We start from the raw sequence: 20865 nt of genomic DNA, 5'->3' as shown, positions 1-20865 counted from the left end.
ATATAACTATACATTTTCCATCTTTCACTAAAATAAAGAAGATGAGCACGCTCCTGGGTTATTTATATTTGTCAGCCCCACAGATAGCTAAACTCTAATACCTATATTGGAGAAGATAAATGCACTCTATGAGTGTTGGATGACTTATAATACCCTTCCTATATGTTTTCCTTGTCACAAGATTTAGTAATTTCCTCCTCTTCTGTTTTGATTAAAGTCTGCAACAAAAGTTTCACTCTGAAAAGCAGTATTTGAAACTAAAACTGAACATTATTCATGGCAACCCACTCCAGTATTCTTGCCTGGAGAATTTCATGGACAGAGAGGAGCCTGGCTGGCTACAGTCCATGGGGTCACAGAGTCAGACACACGACAGAGTAACTAAACACTTTGGTGTCTTCTATTCACAATCTAATAGCAAAATTCATGCCCCAAAGAGGAAGTTCAAAAAACTAACTGGGGAAAAGTTGTCAAAGGCTCAATTTCATTCAAAGTCTTTGGAGACAAGGTCGTCAATCACCTTATTTTCTGAGTGACAGTAACTGAACCAGTGGACACAGCATACAGACCAGAAACATTTGATCATATCAGCAACTTCCTTTAGCAAAGCACTGCACTGAAATTATATATTTACATCACCAGTTTCCCTCATGTGTGACTTTTAAGTACCTTCTCACCTTCTCATTTCTTTATCCCCTGGTATTTAACACAGTATCTCTCTTTTACTAGGCACTCTAATTGGTTTTCGATTAGAACTAAATTTTCTGAATTATCAAGAATTAAGCCCAGACAAGATCAGAACTCCAAGTGTGGCTAATTAACGTAACAAGACCTTCAAATGCAATGTTGTTCAAGTCAATTCTTTCAGTAAGTACAGGATGCTTCCTAATTTCTCGTCATCTGAGTTTTAGATACAGGAATCTATTCTATCCAAGGTAACTTTTGTTACCGTAAAGGTGAAGTCCTGGGCACCCAACGGAGAAGGAGCTTCTAACATGGTGCAGTGTGGACCTATCTGGCTTCCTGTGCATGGGTTCGTCCAGCCTCGGTCAGGTTCACTCCTGACTGCTCTGAAAGCAGGAGCACAAGCTACTAAAGAAACTCAGTTCCTGCTCACGAACCTCACAGAGCTCTTCTACTCTGACACCAGATGTCTCTGAAAAACAAATCACCAAACATCACCCACAAAGAACCTCAAAATATGACATGTTTAAAATACACTACTTTCTAACATGCCAGGCCAACATCTCTTCCAGTATGCGACCAAGTTCATCTTCAACACTATCTGGGACATTATATGCTAGGACCTTTAGCCTTCACTTTTCTAGCACTAGTGCCAAAAAGATGCAACTGGAAACAGTGTAACTTGTCACCTCCAGGTATTATCAAGATCAAATAGCAGAAGCAGGAAGTTTTTAACTGAATAAAACAGAGAGAAAACAAAGGAAGCTAAATACTTGAATGTCAATTTGACAGTTAAAACAAGGAAAGAGGCTATGATTTTGATACTAATGGCTGTTGTTTAATAAACATGTTAAGATATAATACAATTGTTTGGGTGAAAATAAGTCATAGGACCAGAGAAATAACTGTTACAAGTAAAAGTTTTAAACTATTTAAAGTTATCCCTCAGTAATTATTTTTTAAATTAGCTAAGGGGCAAAGTACATAAAACATAGAATAAATAAAGATACAAGCCTACTAACAATACTTTTTTAACAGGAAAGAAATTATGGAAATCCTCAAATACAAAATAGTGTAAACTGTACCCGGAGATATTTACATCTTTCTTCTAAAACTACCTAGCATCACGGATTAAAGGATTCTAATGGCAAGTTAACTCCTTTGAAAAAACAAAGAAAAATTCATTACAGGGTGTGGAACAGGGGGCTCCTGGGAAATTGGTGAAAACCAGGACACTGGAAGAAAGGCCCTGGGAGGGACCTCTGGGTATCATTCCCCTGAGATTTGGCAAATACCAAATATAGGCAAGGATCTAGGGTGAGAAGAAAGGAGAAAATATATTGTCTAGGTGTCAAGGTGCTGGGATTTCACCACTATATCCTGTGCTCCTGATCTCTCTGGGGGGGATGACATACTTTTCCCTATCATTTCTCCACTCATCACCTGCCCCTCCACCTACTCTCTCTCTCACACACACACCTTTCTTAGCACATTATTCAGTGAGACTCCTAAAGGCACCACTTTTGAGATACAAGATTAGGATTGAAGAAATCAACACGGTATTTCAAAGGTGTTTCAGAGGCTTCCGGGACTTGTGAACCAGCTCGGCCCTGAGGGAGACACCACCATCTCCTTTAAAGCAAAAGTAAGGGGCGAGGACAGGCGATAGAAGAGGTCGAGAAGGTCCCTGATTTGAGGACTAAGGTTATTACAGAAACCACCAGTTTGCCTAAAATCCTGCCAGATTTGGGGGGCGGGGGGGTATTGGGGCTTCAGGATGTGGAATCGAGCTGCTGCTGAGGTAGTCAGGTGAGGGTGAAGAAGCCCAAGCGCCTGAGGTTTCAGGCGAGGCCTGCCTGCGGCGTGTCTATCTTACCCACTGCACCCACCAAAGCCCGTGTAGCCTGAGCGCGCGCGCGCGAGCGCGCGCACACACACACACACACACACAGGTCAATCATTGCCCACCCCAACCTAACCTTCAGGGAGGTCTCCCCTCCCTCTGCAATCATCCCCAGGCTTCCATCATCTCCCCCCGTCCCCCTCCCCCGCCGGGCTCCGGAGCCCGCCTTCGCCTTACACTGAATGGGCGGGTAGCAACTGGGGTCCTCGCCGCCGGGCTGGCAGCGGCTGGAGAAGGCGCTGCGCGGGGTCACGTAGTTGCTCGGGAAGATGCCCACTCGCTGGTTCAGCTGCCCGGTCCACCAGCCCTCGTCGCCGGACACCTGCGAGTCCTTGGACAGCACCTCCACCACGTCGCCCAGCCGCAGGGTCAGCTCGTCCTCGCCCGCCGCCTCGTACTCGAACACGGCAGTCCAGAAGGGCAGCGGCGCGCCGCAGCCCAGCTCCCGGGGGGCCGCCGCCGCCTCCTCCTCCTCTTCTTCCTCCTCCTCGGCCCCGGCCCCGGCTCCATCCTCCCCCGGCGGGGCGGCAGCAGCGGCGCTCGCCAGGCAGCCGAGAAGCGCACTGGAGGGCTCCATGGAGCGGCCGATCCATAGGGTGCGGGGCTGCCGCCGCCCGCAGGAGCCGCCGCCGCCTATTGTTCATGCGGCTCCGCAGAGCTGGGGGGACACCCCTCCCCCGACGGCGGCCTCAGGTAGGGCCGGGGTTGGCGGGGCAGGGAGCGCCGGATCGCTCGGGGCTGGGGCCGGCCGGGCGCAGAGACAAGTGCGCGGCTCGAGCGCTCACCGCAGCATCGGGTCGCGGCGGGCCGGAGCCCTAGCCTTCGCGATCGCCCCCCTGGGGCGGCCTGGCTACCTCCGCCGCGGGTAACCTGCTCGCGCAGCCGGTGCCAGCAAGCCGCCGCCGCCGCCGCCGCCGCCGCCGCCCGCCGGCCGCCGCTCCCCGCTCCGCGCTGCGCCCCGCCCCCTGCGCCGCCCGCACGCCCTGGACCACCTGACGCGGACCTGGCTCCACCCCAGCCCTGCGGACCCTAGGGGGCGGGGCCTCTCTGCTGAAGGGCCCGCCCCCCGGGCTATCCTGTCTTCCCATTGGACGCCGCCGACCCCCGCCAGCCATCCACCCCGCCCCTCTCCACCCACCCTGCTCCTACGTCACGGGTCCCCCCTGTCCCCTCCCCCGCCCTGTGCGGGCTCTCATTCTCAAACCCCAGGTTGACCCATTTCTCTTTCCCATTGGCCCGCCGCAGCTCCAGCCATTGGTCTGAGCTACCTGTACGTTTCCTGGGAGTGTTCAAGGAAGAGGCTGCGGCCTCATTGGGCGCCTGGGGAAGGATGGGTGGTTCCGCAAAGGTAGAGCCGAGCCTTCCTCATTCAGACCAAAAACGCTGAAGGAGACCGCTCCCTTTGTTTGCTGCGAAGGGGTAGGGACTCCCATTGGGCACCACCTGTGTTCTTGATCTTAAAGTGAGCTTTTGAGAGCGAGCGGAGGAGAGGCGAGCTGGGTAGCGCCCTCTGGAAGAGCACTTTCTTCTCCAGCTCCTTCTTACAGTTGGATTCTCCCTTCTCTTGGCGCTGCCTCTGCTCCAGTCCCTACCAGGGGGATCAGCTTCGACTCCCCTCCGACTGTATGGCACCCCTACTCCATCTATTTCGTCGATTAAGGCCTTCAGGCCCACTGGAATGAGCTTTAGAACTCTTAAAACTACAGTTCTTGCCTTTATGAGGACTGTATACAGCTTACCTTTCCTTGGGTTCTTGTAGGAAGAGAGTCCAATATCATCGATGTTTAGAATTCAAACGAGAGAGAGAGACCACTTTGCTGGGGCTCAAACTGAGGGTGGGAAAACTGTCGGTGAAGTGGGCTTGGGCCATCTGAAGAGACGTCATTTTAATACAAATCTTGAATTTCTTTCACCTGGGGGAATTGCACCTTGGATCACGGTAACCTCTGTAGCCATCATATTAAGAACTAAAGCTGAATATACACACAAAACGATACTGCAGTTCATGAGCAAGACATACTTTCCATCTATCCTTTTGTTATCCTCTACTCCTCAAACCTTGAGAAAGAGATAGGTGGCCCTAACATTTCTTCTGTGCTTAAATTCTTTCACAGCAATATAGATTTTCAATGAGAAGATTCTGTGACTTTTCAAAATAAACCCATGCTGAGAGGTCCTGCCTGATCTCTGCTAAAGTTTTCCCCTTCCGTGGTAGGAATAGGTCTGATTTACTTGGCAAGTTTAGTGCTTCACTATTTTTGTTGTTGTTGTTTAATTTCAGTTTGGGGTTAATCGTTAGACAAACTGAAGACAGTGAGGCAATTTGAAAAGATAACCAAGGCTGGCATCTCCAGCTTTGCTGCCACCAGCTGCAAGATCTTGGGCAAGTACTAAACCGTCTGCTCACCCTTAAAGAGAAGGGGTGATCTGGAAGATCTGTCATCTTACAGACCTGAGATTCGGTGGTTTGCACATGAGTGTGACTACACTGTATGCCAGGAAATGGCTACCCACTCCAGTATTCTTGCCTGGGAAATCCCATGGACAGAGGAGACTGGCGGGCTGCAGTCCATGGGATTGCAAAGAGTCAGACATGACTGAGGGACTAAAAAACAACCACCACCCATTTCAGGACTTGAAGAAGGGAGGGTAGAGTGTGGTCTAAAGATCAACTGGAGTAGGTCTTGAGAAAAGACCTACATTCTGAGTAAATGCACTGAAACAGTGTTCAGATTCTTCTTGTACCTAGAATCAGTGAACTGGAAAAGACAAGGATGAGTCTTTGCATAAATTCTCTAAATTTTGTTCAAAATAAAACTATGCCACTCCTAAGCAGAAGAGAGCAAGCAGGGAGGGAGTACAGGCATTTTCTGTTTTTTAAAAACACAAGAAAAAAGATCTTAATAAAAATTTAATTTGGAGGAAGAAGGAATTTTTCAAAATGGTATTAACAGAGAGAAACAAACAGAAAAAAAATACTAAAAAGATATAGAGAATAATCATCAATGGTGATCTCTTTCAAGTGGTAGAATTATGAGTATGGGCAATTTTTATTGTCATTTTGCTTAATATTGTGTGTTTTACTATATGGTTTTTATCTCGACTCCTCCCCTCCCCAGAAGAGAAGAGAAAAAAGAAAAAAACCTTGGGATCTGTCTCAGTAGGAAAAGTCTAATTTCCCACATAACTTAAATCTTGGATACCATAGCATGTGTTTAGAACCTCGTGAAGAGTCATTCATTCATCAAACATTTCAAGAAGTCATTCAGTAAATATTTGTTGAATGGATAAGTGCTAGGAATTCAAATAAGGGAGGATCCTTCAGGCTAAAGCTGTCTAGCAGAGGTTGTCTAGCCAGGTTTCATGGAAGAGGCAGAACTAAAGCCAGTCCTGGAGGTGGATGTGGGGAACAGGGAGGAACCTGAATTCAGGAGTGGAGGGTGAGCATGGGCCCAGCTGCAGAGGTCGGGAAGCCAGAGTAAGCCCAGGGGTGCAGTAAAAGGATGAGAAAGAACTCTGAAAAGATGGGTTGAGACCAGATTTGTTGAGGGGCTTGTAATTATTTGATTCAGAGGAGTAAGTATTTAATTCATTATTTGTAATTATTTACTATCTAGCTTGTTCACTATGAGGGCAGCAACTATCTGTCTGGTTCTCCTCAGTTGTCCCAGCACCTAGAGTGTATCTGGCACATAATTGGCTCTCAGCACGTGTTTGTGACTGAATGACTGACTTGAATACCAGACTGGGAAAAAAGTCTGGGTTTAGTTAAGCAAACAAAAGTTTAGCTCTGAAAGCTTTCACACAGGGCTGGGAGGTGATCAAATGTTGCCATCTCTGAGGATGAGAATAGATGACAAATGGATAAGGAGGTGCTTAAGTTGGGCATTGAAGGATGTATACAGCTTGATTAGTGGAGACTAGGAATTGTGAAAATGGAAATCAATGCAATGGACAGAAATAGCCTTAGAGGGCTTCCCAGGTGGCTCAGCGGATAAAGAACCAGCCTGCAAATCTAGCAGATGTAACAGACATGGGTTTGATCCCTAAGTCAGGAAGATCCCCTGGTGGAGGGCATGGCAACCCACTCCAGTATTCTTGCCTGGAATCCCATGGACAGAGGAGCCTGGCGGGCTGTAGTCCATGGGGTCACAGAGTTGGACACGACTGAAGCAACTTAGCACACAAAAGTTCTTAGTATGCTTAACACCCACTAGATAGTTAGCATATTTATTTTCTTCTTTCCTTTGTCCATCCCCCACAGAAACACTCAAGGGAAGAAATTAATTAATGGCACCCTAGGAAACTGCAGAGACTTCTTGACTGGGAGTTGAATCAGGTTTTTCCCTTTAAAAAAAAGAAGTAAGGAAAAAGGAAAGAAAAGAGAGAAAGAAGGAGAGAGGGAAGTTAGGAAGGTGGGGAGGGATAAAAAGCAAACAAGTATCACAGACTGATGATTAAAGTTTGGGGCCTTGGATTTTGACTGAATCGGAATCCATACTCATTGTTTGCCATTAGACAAGTCAACCCCCTGGTCCCCCCAGATCCCTCGTCTGGAAATTAGGGGTAATACTATCTCATTGGGCTCCTGGAATGATTAAATGACAGGATGTATATTATGTGCTTAATACAGAGTTGTCAAATAATAGTAGTAGTTACCATTCAGTTCAGTTGCTCAGTCGTTTCCAACTCTTTGAGACCTCATGGACGGCAGCATGCCAGGCTTCCCTGTCCATCACCAACTCCTGGAGCTTGTTCAAACTCATGTCCATCACGTCAGTGATGCCATGCAACCATCTTATCCTCTGTCATCCCCTTCTCCTCCTGCCTTCAATCTTTCCCAGCATCAGGGTCTTTTCCAATGAGTCAGTTCTTTACATCAGGTGGCCAAAGTACTGGAGTTTCAGCTTCAGTATCAGTCCTTCCAATGAACATTTAGGACTGATTTCCTTTAAGATTGACTGGTTTGGTCTCCTTGCTGTCCTAGGTACTCTCAAAAGTCTTCTCCAAAACCACAGTTCAAAAGCATCAGTTCTTTGGTGCTCAACTTTCTTTGTAGTCCAACTCTCACATCCATACATGACTACCATAGCTTTGACTAGATGGACTTTTGTTGGCAAAGTTCTGCTATTTAATATGCTGTCTGGGTTGGTCATAGCTTTTCTTCCAAGGAGCAAGCGTCTTTGAATTTCATGGCTGCAGTTACCATCTGCCGTGACTTTGGAGCCCAAAATAATAATAATTATTATTATTTGAGCCTAAATAAATAAAATTTATTTATTTTATTGATAACTGAGTCTAAATAAATAAATAAAACTATAATAATAGTTACTATTATTTGAGCCTAAACCTTGATTTGATAAATGAATATCACCCTCTCCTCAGATTTCTGGAAAGTGCTTTTTAAAACTATTAATTTACAAAACAGAATAGTCACAGACACAGAAAACATGCATATAGTTATGAAGGGTAAAGGGGGGAGGGATAAACTGGGAGATTGGGATTGACATATATACACTACTGTATATAAAATAGATAATTACTAAGAGCCTACTGTATAGCACAGGGAATGATACTCAATATTCTGTAATGACTGAAAGACTCTAAAAAAGTGGGTATATATATAACCGGTTCACTTTTCTGTACAGCAGAAACTAACTATACTTCATAAAAATCAATTAAAAAAGGAAAGTATTCATACTTTGGTGCTAAAATCCTTGAGGCTGATCCCTTAAGCTTTTCTAAGAGTCAGCCAACCCCTCTTAGCTCTCGCATTACACCATTTCAGGAGAGGAGCCCTAGTTCCTGATTCATAAACCCTATTTGCAGTCATATGACATTCAATAAATGTTTTGGGACACTGTGTGGTAGGGTTGATAGAACAGACGTTGGAGCCAAACACTCAAGTCCAAATCACCATCACTGTCACTGTGAACAAAGCACTTCATGCCTCTGAGTCTCCGCTTCATTTGTTGTAAAATGATGTTATTGTGAGAAGTAGATGAAGTCAGAAGCTCTCCTTGTAGTACCTAATACATAATAGGTGCTCAATAAATTGTAAATGTTCTATTGCAATCAATAGTATTTTAATTCCTGTCTTCTGAGAGTTTGAAACATCAAAATGGTGAGACACAGTCCCTCTTTTCTTCTCCCTCCCATCACCTACATAAACTTCAGATCAGAAAACAACGGTACTATGGCAGCTGTTTAGAATGTCTCGTCTCTGGAGACTGAGCTGCATTTTAACAATGATTAGAGTCTTTTAATCAAGGAATAAAGATCAAGCAGTATTTCTGCTTCATTAAGCCTTGTTGCAGCCCTGTGGGACAACTCTATGAAATTATACCTCTTACAACCATGCTGGGTCTGTAAGAACTTCCTTTAAGCCTTTTAGTCAGGGACCCCAAAGAGATTCAATCAGTAGAGAATTAAAGGGAAAATTATCCATACCATTGGGGTCTTTGAAGCACATGTAATGACTGGGAAAATGATCGCACAAAGTGGAAAGAGAAAAAAGAAAACTATCTGTTGTAATCTTAAAATAATTTAAAAGTAAATTGGATAAATCAAGAAAAACAACTGTATATGTAGTATATTTCCAATTCTATGGAATATATATTTACATTAATATTATTGAAAGAAATATATCAAAATGTGAACAATTATCTCCAGTCTAGATGATGGGGTTAGGAGTGATTTTTTTTTTCTTTGTCCTGTACTTTTCAGTATTTTCTACCATTAAATACTGATTTTCTAATGAGAAAATTTTTGGGGGGAGGGTTGCTATATAACTTTTATTTCTGAAAGTTAAAGTAGATACAGCAATATACGAAAAAAAAAAAAAAACCAAAACCACACACAACATAATAATATAAATTTTTACACTATTAAGTAAGTATACATTGGAATTTGAATGCAGTGGCCAGGACAGCATCTCACAGGTTAGGCATCCATGGGAATCCCTTGGCTGGACAGGGGGCTGGCAGAGAGAATGCAGGCAGGTCCTGGAGGATGGGGTTCTTTAAGGGAGGGTCTCAGCTCCTTTCAGGGCTTTTGCTAAAATCAGGGTTAAAACCAGATATTCATATGACCTAAAAGCCACAGGTTTTACGATTTCTGCTCCAGCAAAGCCCGGATTCTTGCCCCAGGTCCCTCACGTTAAGCTTATTTCCATCTAGAGAGTCGGAGGGGGATCTCTCTGCATTACCTGTCAACCCCTGTTTGTCTTGGAGAGAAGGTCTTATTCCCTTCAAAAATTGGCGAATTTGGGTGTAACGCATAGCATCCCTAGAAACTCTGGTCAACTGAAACAAGGCGGCTGTAGCCAACCCAATCTAGCCGTGCTTCTGGGTCTGAGAGGCCCCCCATCAGAGACCATCCCCCATGCTACCTGTGTTCTGAGATGCACAGTACATGCAGTTGTCCTGCCTAACTGTAGGGCCCCTATGGGGAGGAGACAGTCACCAGTGCTAGGGGGAGGTGGGAGTATACACTCCCTCACACAACAGACGGACCCCGAGCTTATCACTAAGCCTTTGCCCCTGGCTTGACAGAGTGAAGAAGTGATTATAGGGGCAGCAGGAAATCTCCAAGAAACTGGGATAATTAGTTACAAAACTATTTTGTAACTAATAGTTATGAAAACTATTAAGGATGTGAAAATGTGCATAGTATAACAATAAATGGAAAAAATAGTGAAAACCCCCTTCATAAAATCTGATCATAAGCATAGTTCCATAATCTTATTGATTATTTCTGAGCTGAGTGGTGGAGTATGGGTAATTTGTATTACCTTCATTTTACTTTTATTTTCCATATAAACCATGCAATACAATTGTAATTAAATTACAGTTAAATAAAGAACCAAAAATCTCTTTAGGTAATAAAGAAATAGATTTCAAGCTGAAAACATTGTTGCTAGTTGGAGAGATGGTAGAGAAGGGGAAAAAAATAGACCCTGAGAATAACAATAATAATTACATTAAAACAGTAATGATAAAGGCTACCATTAATCAAAGGAATACTATATATGCCATCACTGTTCACAATCTTCTTTTATTTATAAGTCTTTAATGACTCTTCCAAGCAAACAAAAATTTCCTAGAATAAGCCCATTGCTGACAAGGAAATGGCAAGCCACTTGCCTGGAAAATCCCACAGATGGAGGAGCCTAGCAGGCTATTGTTCATGAGGTCGCAAAGAGTCAGACACGACTGAGTGACTTCACTGTCTTTTTTTGCCTATCTTTGCCTATCTTTTGTCTCTTTTTGCCTACCTCCTGGAGGGAACATTCTTGGTTATGTACAGACAAATATGTGGCTAGGTATTACAGAACTAATTTAGCTTAGCTGTGGCCTTAGTCATCTAATACTGGTACAGACTTCTTTTATTCCTCAACTTTTCAAACTGGTGACCAAGGCTCAGCTGAAAATTCAGCTCACTGTTTTGCTTTTGAGGTTACTGTCTTTTTATCAGAAAATGATCAATTTAAATATTCTTATATTTGTTATTTAAATAAACCAGCAAGATCTGATGAATAAGCTACTCTCAACAGTTGTCGGTGAAAAGTAGATTTCACAAGAGCAGGAACTGTTTTGGTTGCAGAGGAGGCACAGCAATGCTAAAGACCTTGCTGGACAACCTCGCCACCGTGTGGTATTGAGGAGTATGGCGGCCATTTCTCTTTTTGTTTTTAATTACTTTTTTTTTATAGTTTTAAACTTTAAGAGCTGTAAGTAAGCTTCATGATCCATGGACAGAGCCTCTTCAAATGTTGTTGTGAAAATCAAAACCTAGACCATGGATATCACTGAGGCTTGAGCCCAAATCATCAGACCTTCTGACCTTTCTTGCCACACAACTGCTTTTACTTCCAATTCACTCAGGGACTGGCTGCAAGTCAGTTTCAGGGAACCTTAGCGCCGTCTAGTGCAATAACTCAATTTTACAACCAAGGAAACTCAAGCCCGTTCAGTCGCTAAGTGGTGCCTGTGACCCCATGGACTGCAGCACACCAAGCTTCCCTGTCCTTCACCATCTCCGTGAGTTTGCTCAGATTCATGTCCATTGAGTCAATGATGCTCTGTAACCATCTCATTCTCTGCTGCCCGCTTCTCTTTTTGCCTTCAACCTTTCCCAGCATCAGGGTCTTTTCCAATGAGTCAGCTCTAGTCAAATACTGGAGTTTCAGCTTCAGCATCCATCCTTCTAATGAATATTCAGGGTTGATTTCCTTTAGGATTGACTGATTTGATCTCCTTGCAGTCCAAAGAATTCTCAAGAGTCTTCTCTAGCACCACAGTTAGAAGCATCCGTTCTCCGGCGCTCAATCTTCTTTATGATCCAACTCTCACATCTGTACATGACTACTGGAAAAATCAGGCGGAACTTGGTCAGCAAAGTGATGTCTCTGCTTTTTAATATGGTGTCTAATTTTGTCATAGTTTTTTTTTCCCAAGGAGCAAGTGTCTTAATTTCATGACTGCAGTCACCATCCCCAGTGATTTTGGAGCCCAAGAAAATAAAATCTGTCACTGCTTCCACATTTTCCCCTTCTATTTGCCATGAAGTGATGGGACCGATACCATGATCTCAGTTTTTTTAATGTTGAGTTTCAAGCCAGTTTTCTCACTTCTCTTTTACTCTCCTCAAGAGGGTCTTTAGACAAATGACTTGATAAAGGTCCACAGCTAATTCTGTGTCCCTTATGTTCATTTACTCATCAAATATTTACATTTGTGTCTACTATGTGGCAGGCACTGTTCAAGGCACTAGAAATACAATAGTGAATGAAAAATAGACAAAATTTCCTTCATAAATCTCATCTTCTAATAGACAAATAAGATAAGCAAGTAAAATACATGATATAATAGTATAGAAGAATCAATGTTAGAAAGGGGGGAAAGTCAAGGGAAGGAGAGAGAGGGAAAGAAAAAATGTTAGAAGAGGTTATATTTCAGAGTGGCCAGAGAAGGCCTCTTTAACAAGGCTGACTTTTGAAATAAAGATCTGAAGAAATTAAGGAAGCCAGCCATACAGATTTGGAGAAAGAGCATTTAGGCAAAGGAAGCAGCAGTGCAAAGACCCTGATGCAAGAATGCGCCTGTATACTGAAGAAAAGATCAAGGAACTAATCTACTGGGTATGAGAATTCCAAGGAAACAAGAGGCAGGAGCAGTAATGGGGGGCAGATCATGTGGCACTTCCCAGCCAAAGGAGGACTTTGAGTTTACTTTTGTGAGCAAAGAACCAAAAGTGTTCCTCATCACCCAGTTCTCTGAGGGTGAAGTCCCAACCCCTGGCAGTCACACACACACACAGTGCACCGTGAGAGGAATTCAGGATGCAAAACAGGATAGGCACTTGTACTTTGGATAAATGGACCACCGGATAGCAGACGCATGTCTCAGGAAAAATTTCACTGAGCCTGGATGCTTCTATTGTCCATAACCAGAAAAGCACTAAAATCATTAACTTGAGATATCTGTTCTTGGTGACCAGCAGCCATCTTTTACCAAGATGGATGCTTAGCTGCATGTATTCCCTAGCCCCTAAAAATGTATATAAACTGACTCCTCCCCTACTTTGGAGCTGTTCCTCAGACTGTCTCCTGGGCTATAGTCCTCAGTAAGTCCCTGAATGAAACTTAAACTCTTATGTTTTTCTTTAAGTCAACACTTTGAATAAGATGGGCACCATTGAAGAGTGTTGAGAAGAGGAGATGCGTGATCCGACTTAAATAACAGTAATGCTCAGGCTTCTGGGTTCACAGAGGGCTGCAGAAACAAGGGCAGGGACATGAGATGAGGAGGCTCTTCAATAATTCTGGCACCAGATAACAGCTGATGAGGCAAGGGAGGTGAAAAGGGGTATGGTGAAAGGTGGTCAAAATTGTAAAATATATTTCGAGAGTAGAGCAGCTAGCTTTGCTGGTGGGTTGGAAGAGGTGGGAAGGAAAGAAGGTTTGGGGCGTGAGCAACTGAAAGTGTAGCGTTGCCATTAGTGGAGAACAGAGAGCATCTCAGAGGCTCGCTATTAGGCATGCTCAGTGTGAGATCACTGTCCTACCCCCAAACGGAGATGTCAGGAAGGCAGCTGATTATGTAGGTAGGTCTGGAGTTCAGCCAAGAACTGTTAAGTAGTAACAGTCCAGTTTGTCCATAACGTGACTAAGGGCACCGTAATGATCAGAAAACATTCAAGCCCAAATGGTAAAATACTTCCTATCTTAGCATCCAGATTTCAACCCAGAAAAAACATTTTTTTCCCATTGAATGAAAAGTTCTTTAAATTCTATAGTGCTTTAAAATTTCCAAAAGTTTCACACACATGATTTCATACAGCCCCCATAATAACCCTTTATTTCCCCCACTCCTAGACTGCCCCTCCCACCCACACTGGTAACCACTAGCTTGTTTTGTATATATGTGAGTCTACTTTTTTGTTTTATTCACTAGTGACTTCATGGACTGTAGCCTGGCAGGCTCCTCTGTCCATGGGATTCTCCAGGCAAGAATACTGGAGTGGGTTGTCATTTCCTCCTCCAGGGGATCTTCCCAACCCAGGGATCGAACCAGAGTCTCCATGTTTCCTGCACTGCAGACAGATTCTTTACTGCCGAGCCAGTGGGGAAGATCTGTGGTGTTTTTTAGATTCCACATATAAATGATATTATACAGTATGTGTCTTTCTCTGACTTATCCAAAGAAACTCTTTTAAAAATGGCTCTGCATTGCAGTGTTGAAGGCTGTTCACAGACATGACATGAGTTTCATGACACTGGTTGGTTAGATCTTTAAGATGACATCTGTGTGTTCTCTGGGTTACAGGATGGAGCCCCACATGGGAGCCCCAGAGGGCCACCTGTTGGACCAGTGGGACATCAGGAAAATGATCTTGGGCTTCCTATGGGACTAAAAGTGGATCAGTCCCAATTTGAAGACTTCCCTTCTTTCCTCTTTGGTTGGTGTTGATGTCTGGATCAGGTGCAATTGTTTGTAGCAGTGTGATCTGTCTCTTTATTATTTTATTACTTGCCCTTAACTGTCCCACCAACTCCGCCCCACTCTACCCTCCCATAATTTTATACATGTTGAAATTGATATTTTTTTCCTTTTGCATCTTGTCATCTCTTGAGGACAAAGTGCCTGTGTTTGAAGCCCAGTTTAGCTATGACTTGCTGTGTGTTTTAGGACAAGTGACTTAACCTCTCTGCTAAACCTCAGTTTCTTCAACTGCACAATGGGGGCTTAAAAAAATCATACCTACCTCCTCCAGTGCTTTTCTATAGCTTTATTGTGGTATTCCTGATATATAAAGAACTGGACATATTGTAAGGTGTACAGTTTGATACATTTGGATGTATGCAAACACCCATGATCTGAAGTGGTTTTAAGGATTAAGTGAGGTATTTCCAGGTGGCTCTAGTGGTAAAGAACTCACCTGCCAGTGCAGGTAGACGTAAGAGATGCGGGTTCCTTCCCTGGTTCAGGAAGATCCCCTGGAGGAGGGCATGGCAATCCACTCCAGTATTCTTGCCTGAATAATCCCATGGACAGAGGAGCCGGGAGGGCTCCAGTCCATAGGATTCAAAGAGTTGGACATGACTGAGCATGCATGCACCACGTAATACATGGGCAGCTCTGAGTGCCTGCAGCCTAGCAAGCCCTCAGTAAAGGCAGATGGGATTATATTGCCTCTTTGGGCACTCAAAAAAATCCTATAAAGCAGCTATTCTTTTTAAGCAACTTTGCTAATAAGGAAACTGAGGTGCAGGGTTCAATGTGATGAGGCAGTAATAAGTCACAGAAGCCCTAGACCCAGTCACAGGTAACAACCTTCGATCCCCAAGTTTTTCTCTCTTGAATCCATTTCCTCCAGAGGGTTGGGCTTTGTGTTAACCTTCTCACCAGGTCTTCTGGAGTCCACTGGCTTTGTCTTTGTGAAAAGACACACTGGGATGGGAGAAGAATAGCAAAAAGAACCTTTCTCAGGCACATTACAGTGCGTCAGGCCTGTGCTAAGCACTTGTCAAGCTTTTCCCATTTCATCTTCACCAAAAACCTACACACTGAGTACTTTTTAATAAGCCCTTTGTATATAAACTGGGGCCCAGAGCTACTAAATTACAGGAGTGGTGTTGTTACGAAAAGATGTGTGGTAGGTCTGGCTGCTCACTGCCTGAAAGCCAATAAACAAGCCAGATTAGTGGAAAGGAAAGTTTGCTTTATTTCAGAGGCTGTCAACTGGGCCAGGGGGAGGGCAGACATCTGCCCAAATGCCAATTCCCCCCATCCCTACCAGTGGCAACCAGTGGGGCAAGAGCTTTTATACACGGAATGAGGGCGAGAGGGCTGCATGCAGAAACAGCACAGTCACCTCTGATAGTCATCTTGAAATTGGTCATCGGTGATCTGACCAGCGTCATCTTGATTGTTTCAGGTACAGTTAAGCATCAGTTCCAGGGTTCGTTTGTTTCCATTTCTTTGAGGCCAGTTCTCAAAATTGTAGCAGCTCATGTGATGAGTATACTCTGGTCATAATGTAGTTAACTTCTTCCACCTAGAGTTTTAGTATCTATCAGACAGCTCACAGGATATCGCTCAGAATATCATCTAGAGCCCTTGAGAAAGAGCTAAAGTCCTTGACTACGCTTAATAACTACATTTTTACTATTTCGTCTCCTTTGACTGTTTTCCTTTGTTTTCACATTTCTTACTTCTCTGATTAAATTTATTCTTTGTCTAAAGTTTTCCACGGACAAAAGGCAGACACAGGACATGGTGGGGGGCTGGGCAAGGACTAGGAGGTCCTGCTCTGTTTCAATGTGAGTTGGAACAAAGTCTCAGCCTCACCACAGTTTATGCACAGAAAGGCTTTCAGCCAAGCAAGTGTCTTGGGCAAAATCCATCACGCTGTAGAGGTTCCCTTTGGGAATTCCATTCAGATTGGAGGAGGCAGATTGTCCCTTTATGGTAACCTGTCCCAGGCCCTTCTGTGGCTGCCGAACAGCGACCCTGCCCACCCTGCAAACTCAGAGGCTGTGCCAGCTCTCAGCCCTACCAGCCTGGGGCCAGGCTGAACCACTTCACATACAATGTAGCCTCCAGCTCAGAGAATCCCTGGTCCAGAGAATCACTCCAGGCACAGAGGACGGACTGAGGATGTCTGTTTGGGCCCAAGGAGAACACAGAGGACGTCTGACATCTGGACTCAATCCCACAACCGTTTCCACCCCTGACCAGGAACTTGCAGGCCTCATCTACCCTCTCGTGTCAGGGCTGGCAGTCTGCATTTATTCCTTGCTTCTTGGAATTTAGATTCCCTTCCTCCACTTCTGAACCTCCAACACATCATAAGTGGAATTTCCTATGGTTAAATGGGACAGTTTTACTCACTCAGACCTGAAGTTCGATGTGGGAGAACAGAAACCTCTGGGGGCTTTACCTGAGCTTGGGGGGTTTTGGGGGGGTTGTTTTTAAATATTTATTTATTTGGCTGCACCTGGCCTTACTTGGGCAAGTGGAACCTTCAGTTGCAGCACATGGGATCTAGTGCCCTGACCAGGGATCAAACTTGGGTCCCCTGGTTTGGGACCACGGAGTCTTAGCCACTGGACCATCACGGAAGTCCCTGAGCTTAGGTTCTGATGTAAGCAACCTGGTGTCCTTCCTTCCTCTCTTCCTTCCTCTCCCTCTTGCCTTCCTTTCTTCCTTCCTTCTTCCTGCCTGTCCTTCCTTCTTTTTAAAGAGAAGGGCAGAACCACAGCATGCAGTTTGAGCAAGCTCCAAGGATCTCCTTATCCCACCCAAGGCCACCTCCTTCTGGGTGAGCTGGGTTTGGAACGCTTTGCACCCTTCAGTTGTCTTTGGGGTTGGGCATGGCTGGCTGCGACTGTTCGGCCGCTAAGTTCAGCCACTGGTTGTAAATATATGTCCTAGTGCCTATTAATAACGCACAGGCAGCACACTTGTCCCCTGTCACTCCGGCGACTCCAGCTGTGATCCCCTCTCTGCCCCGCCCTCCTCCCACGGCCCCACGTGCGCAGGCCAAGCCATCTGTGCAGCTCGTGAGCTACAGCTGGGTCTGCAGATGCCATCTGCCCCCTCCCTCACGCGCCTCACCCTCTGCCCTGTGTTCCTCCCTTCTGAGGCTGTGGCACCAGGTCACCAAGAAGGGTAGGTGAGAAGGAAAGGAAAGAGGAAAATAAAATAATAGCAAGTGATTCTGACAAACCCTCCAGCCCTTAACTTTCTTCACCAGGGCTCCTCCTAGTCAGTCGTGATGAAAATAATGGTCCTGGTTCTCAGAGCTTCTAAGACCGGTGGTTTGGTTAAGAAGCCTTTCCACTGGGTAGGCTTGCTTCAGCTTCCCAGGTGGTACTAGTGGTAAAGAACCTCCCTGCTAATGTAGGAGATATTAGAGATAGGTTCGATCCCTGGGTCGGGAAGGTCCTCTGGAAGAGGAAATGGCAACCCAGTCCAGTGTTCTTGCCTGGAGAAGCCCCATGGACAGAGGAACCTGGCGGGCTACAGTCCATAGGGTCACAAAGAGTCAGACACGACTGAGCGACTTAGCACAGAACAGGCTTGCTTCAGATACTGAAGCCACTAACAGCCCCGGAAGTTTGTCCTCTTCTTACTGAAGCCTTCAGCCCTCTTATTCAGTTTGCTTCTTGCCTGACTCAGTTTCTCTCCTGTTTTATAACCTGCTGCCAAGGAAGGACTTGAAGTTTGAAGTGTAAATAAATAATACCTCAAATATTACCTGAAATGAGGATTTGAAACTTAAAACGGACACAAGAAGAAAAGCACCTCAATAGAGAACAAGAGCTCTGGGAGACTTGGTTCTGGTTCTGTATGCCTGGTGACCAACTGGGGTGACTTTCACCCAATTTCAGCTCATCAATAAAATGGGGACACCAATCCCTTCCTACCTTGGAGCAGAGGATGGTACCAGATTGTCCTCAAGATCTCTTTTAGCTCTGAAGAAACGGAGTTGAACAGAGGAATGGATGCCACCAGCAAGCTGGAGAAAAGGTATCTTAAGAGCCTATGATTTCAAAGGTTGGGACCTCTGAAATCAGATAGTCAGGTGTGACCTAAACAGCATAAATACTGAGACACTGACTGTAGTCATGTCACCCTCAGGCCCATTTGTAATCCCATTGCCTCAAAATCATCCTCCACCACTTCCTTGGAGCAGAGCTTCCTCTGCTGAGGGAATCGTTACTTGTCCTTGAAGACTGAGCTCCAAAGTTCCACACTCTGTGAACCCTCTCCTGACTATCCTAAAGGCACAGAGGCCTCTCTGGGTCACCCAGGACTGACCCACACTTAAGAGTCCTCGTCACTTTGCCCTGCCATCGGCTCCCCTCCCGCCCCTTGACCGTCAGATCTCTGAAGAAAGAGACTTGGCCTGCTCCATCTTTGCCTGGCACAATTCCTGTTTGTCCTACTTTGAACACAGAGAGATAATAGTATTATCGCTACCATCACGAAGGACTTTCCCCCTGCATTTTCTCATTTCGCCCTCACAGAGCCCTGGGAGGATGGACCCAGAGTGGTGATGTGACTTGCCCAGGTCATTTGCTAAATTGCAGAACTGGAAGATTTCACCCAGTCTGGGGACCATCAACTGCACCTCAGAGGTGTCCCTGAAAGCCTCCTGTCATGTAGGAGAAAGCTTCCCCCAAAGGTAGCATCGTCCTCAAGCCCTTGCTCCCCTCTCTCCTATCAAGTTCAAATGTCAGGCCCGCTAAGGGAGCTGAAAGTTCTAATAACCCACCTTCTTTTCATGTTTGTCTTCCTTCTCTGGTGAAGACCCTCCTTGAAGAACAGAAATTGTTCTCCCAAAGGCCATCAGACTTCAGGCCTCTAATGGCAGAGCCTGGGCCCTCCACCTTAAGGCATGATCTTTCCAAGTTGCTGGAGACCCCCTCTCTCAGATGGCAACATAGGGTAAACCACGATAATATGGAGGGCTCTTGAGGGCTTATCTGTAATTACTAAGAATCACCCACTGGGTTTCCCTCATGGCTAAGCTGGTAAAGAATCCGCTTGCAATGCGGGAGACCTGGGTTTGACCCCTGGGTTGGGAAGATCCCCTGGAGAAGGGAAAGGCTACCCACTCCAGTGTTCCAGCCTGGAGAATTCCATGGACTATATAGTCCAAGGGGTTGCAAAGCGGCAGACACGACTGAGTGACTTTCACTTTAACTTATCCACTGGGTAAAGAGGAAAATTCGACATTCACCATCACAATTCATCAGGTTGTCTGCCTTCTAGCTGTGTTTCCCGTAGCAAGCCATTCAGTACTCTGGACCTCAGTCTTCTCATCTGTGAAAATAGGAATTTGACTTAATCAATATACATTAGACACCACCACATACAGAGCCCAGAGCTAAGTAGTGAGATAAAGGAAATATGGAAGAAAGCTCTTAATACCTAATTTGCCAACTTCATGCAGTTGGGCCAAGAATCAAATGAAGTCATGAATATCAAGTATTCTTTTTTTGAATTAAAAAAAATTTTATTGGAATATACTTGATTTGGGCTTCCCAGGTGGCACTAGTGGGAAAGAACCCTCCTGCCAGTGGAGGAGACATAAGAAACTCAAGTTTGATCCCTAGGTCAGGAAGATCCCCTGGAGGAAGGCATGGCCACCCACTCCAGTATTTCTGCTTAGAGAATCCCATGGACAGAGGAGCCTGGTGGTGTCCATAGGGTCTGAAAGGGTCGGACATGACTGAAGTGACTTAGCACATATGCACGCATATTTCATTTACAATATTATATTAGTTTCAGGTATACTCAAGTATTCTTGAAGCCCTGCAAATGTAAGCAAATATGTTATTTGGCTTCTGTAGGAGACACCAATTGTGTAGTCTGCTCAGATCGCCCCTTTTCCAAGAACTACTCTTATACCCAAATCCACATCGTAATGGTGACCCCTCTACAAGCGCCATTTTGGCTATTTTGGCCATTTTCGTTGATTGAGCAAGAGGCAGATCCCTGGCCCAAACTGGGTCACATAGGGTCCCTGCTGTATGTTTTGAATGGGGACGAAGGCAGCTCAGGCTCAGTCACCCTGGGGTCTTGACTAGAGGAGATACAAATCCTGGAGGCACAGACAGCTGTTTTCTGGCAAGGTGGACTGAAAATTAAAGAATGCCAAACTGCCACATTTGAATGGGAAAAAATGGAGCAGATTCAGAAAGGAGGCAAGGCAAGAGGCAGAGGTTCCCTGGCATCCAGGTCTTGGTTCAATTCTGTCCCTGG

General features: G+C 45.1%; 1 protein-coding gene across 1 annotated transcript in view; it reads right to left on the bottom strand.

The window, feature by feature from the left end:
* Positions 1–3219, bottom strand: part of MAP3K9 (mitogen-activated protein kinase kinase kinase 9) — an 83075-nt gene extending 79856 nt beyond the window's left edge. Inside the window, exon 1 of the mRNA XM_061156775.1 lies at positions 2765–3219. Within this exon, the coding sequence (XP_061012758.1) occupies positions 2765–3164 (400 nt within the window). The 5' untranslated portion in view covers positions 3165–3219. The remainder of the gene's footprint in view (positions 1–2764) is intronic.
* Between the last annotated feature and the right edge of the window lie 17646 nt (positions 3220–20865).

The sequence above is a fragment of the Dama dama genome, chromosome 12 (genome assembly GCF_033118175.1).
Source record: "Dama dama isolate Ldn47 chromosome 12, ASM3311817v1, whole genome shotgun sequence".
Lineage (NCBI taxonomy): Eukaryota > Metazoa > Chordata > Mammalia > Artiodactyla > Cervidae > Dama > Dama dama.
This window is presented reverse-complemented; position numbering and strand designations above follow the sequence as displayed.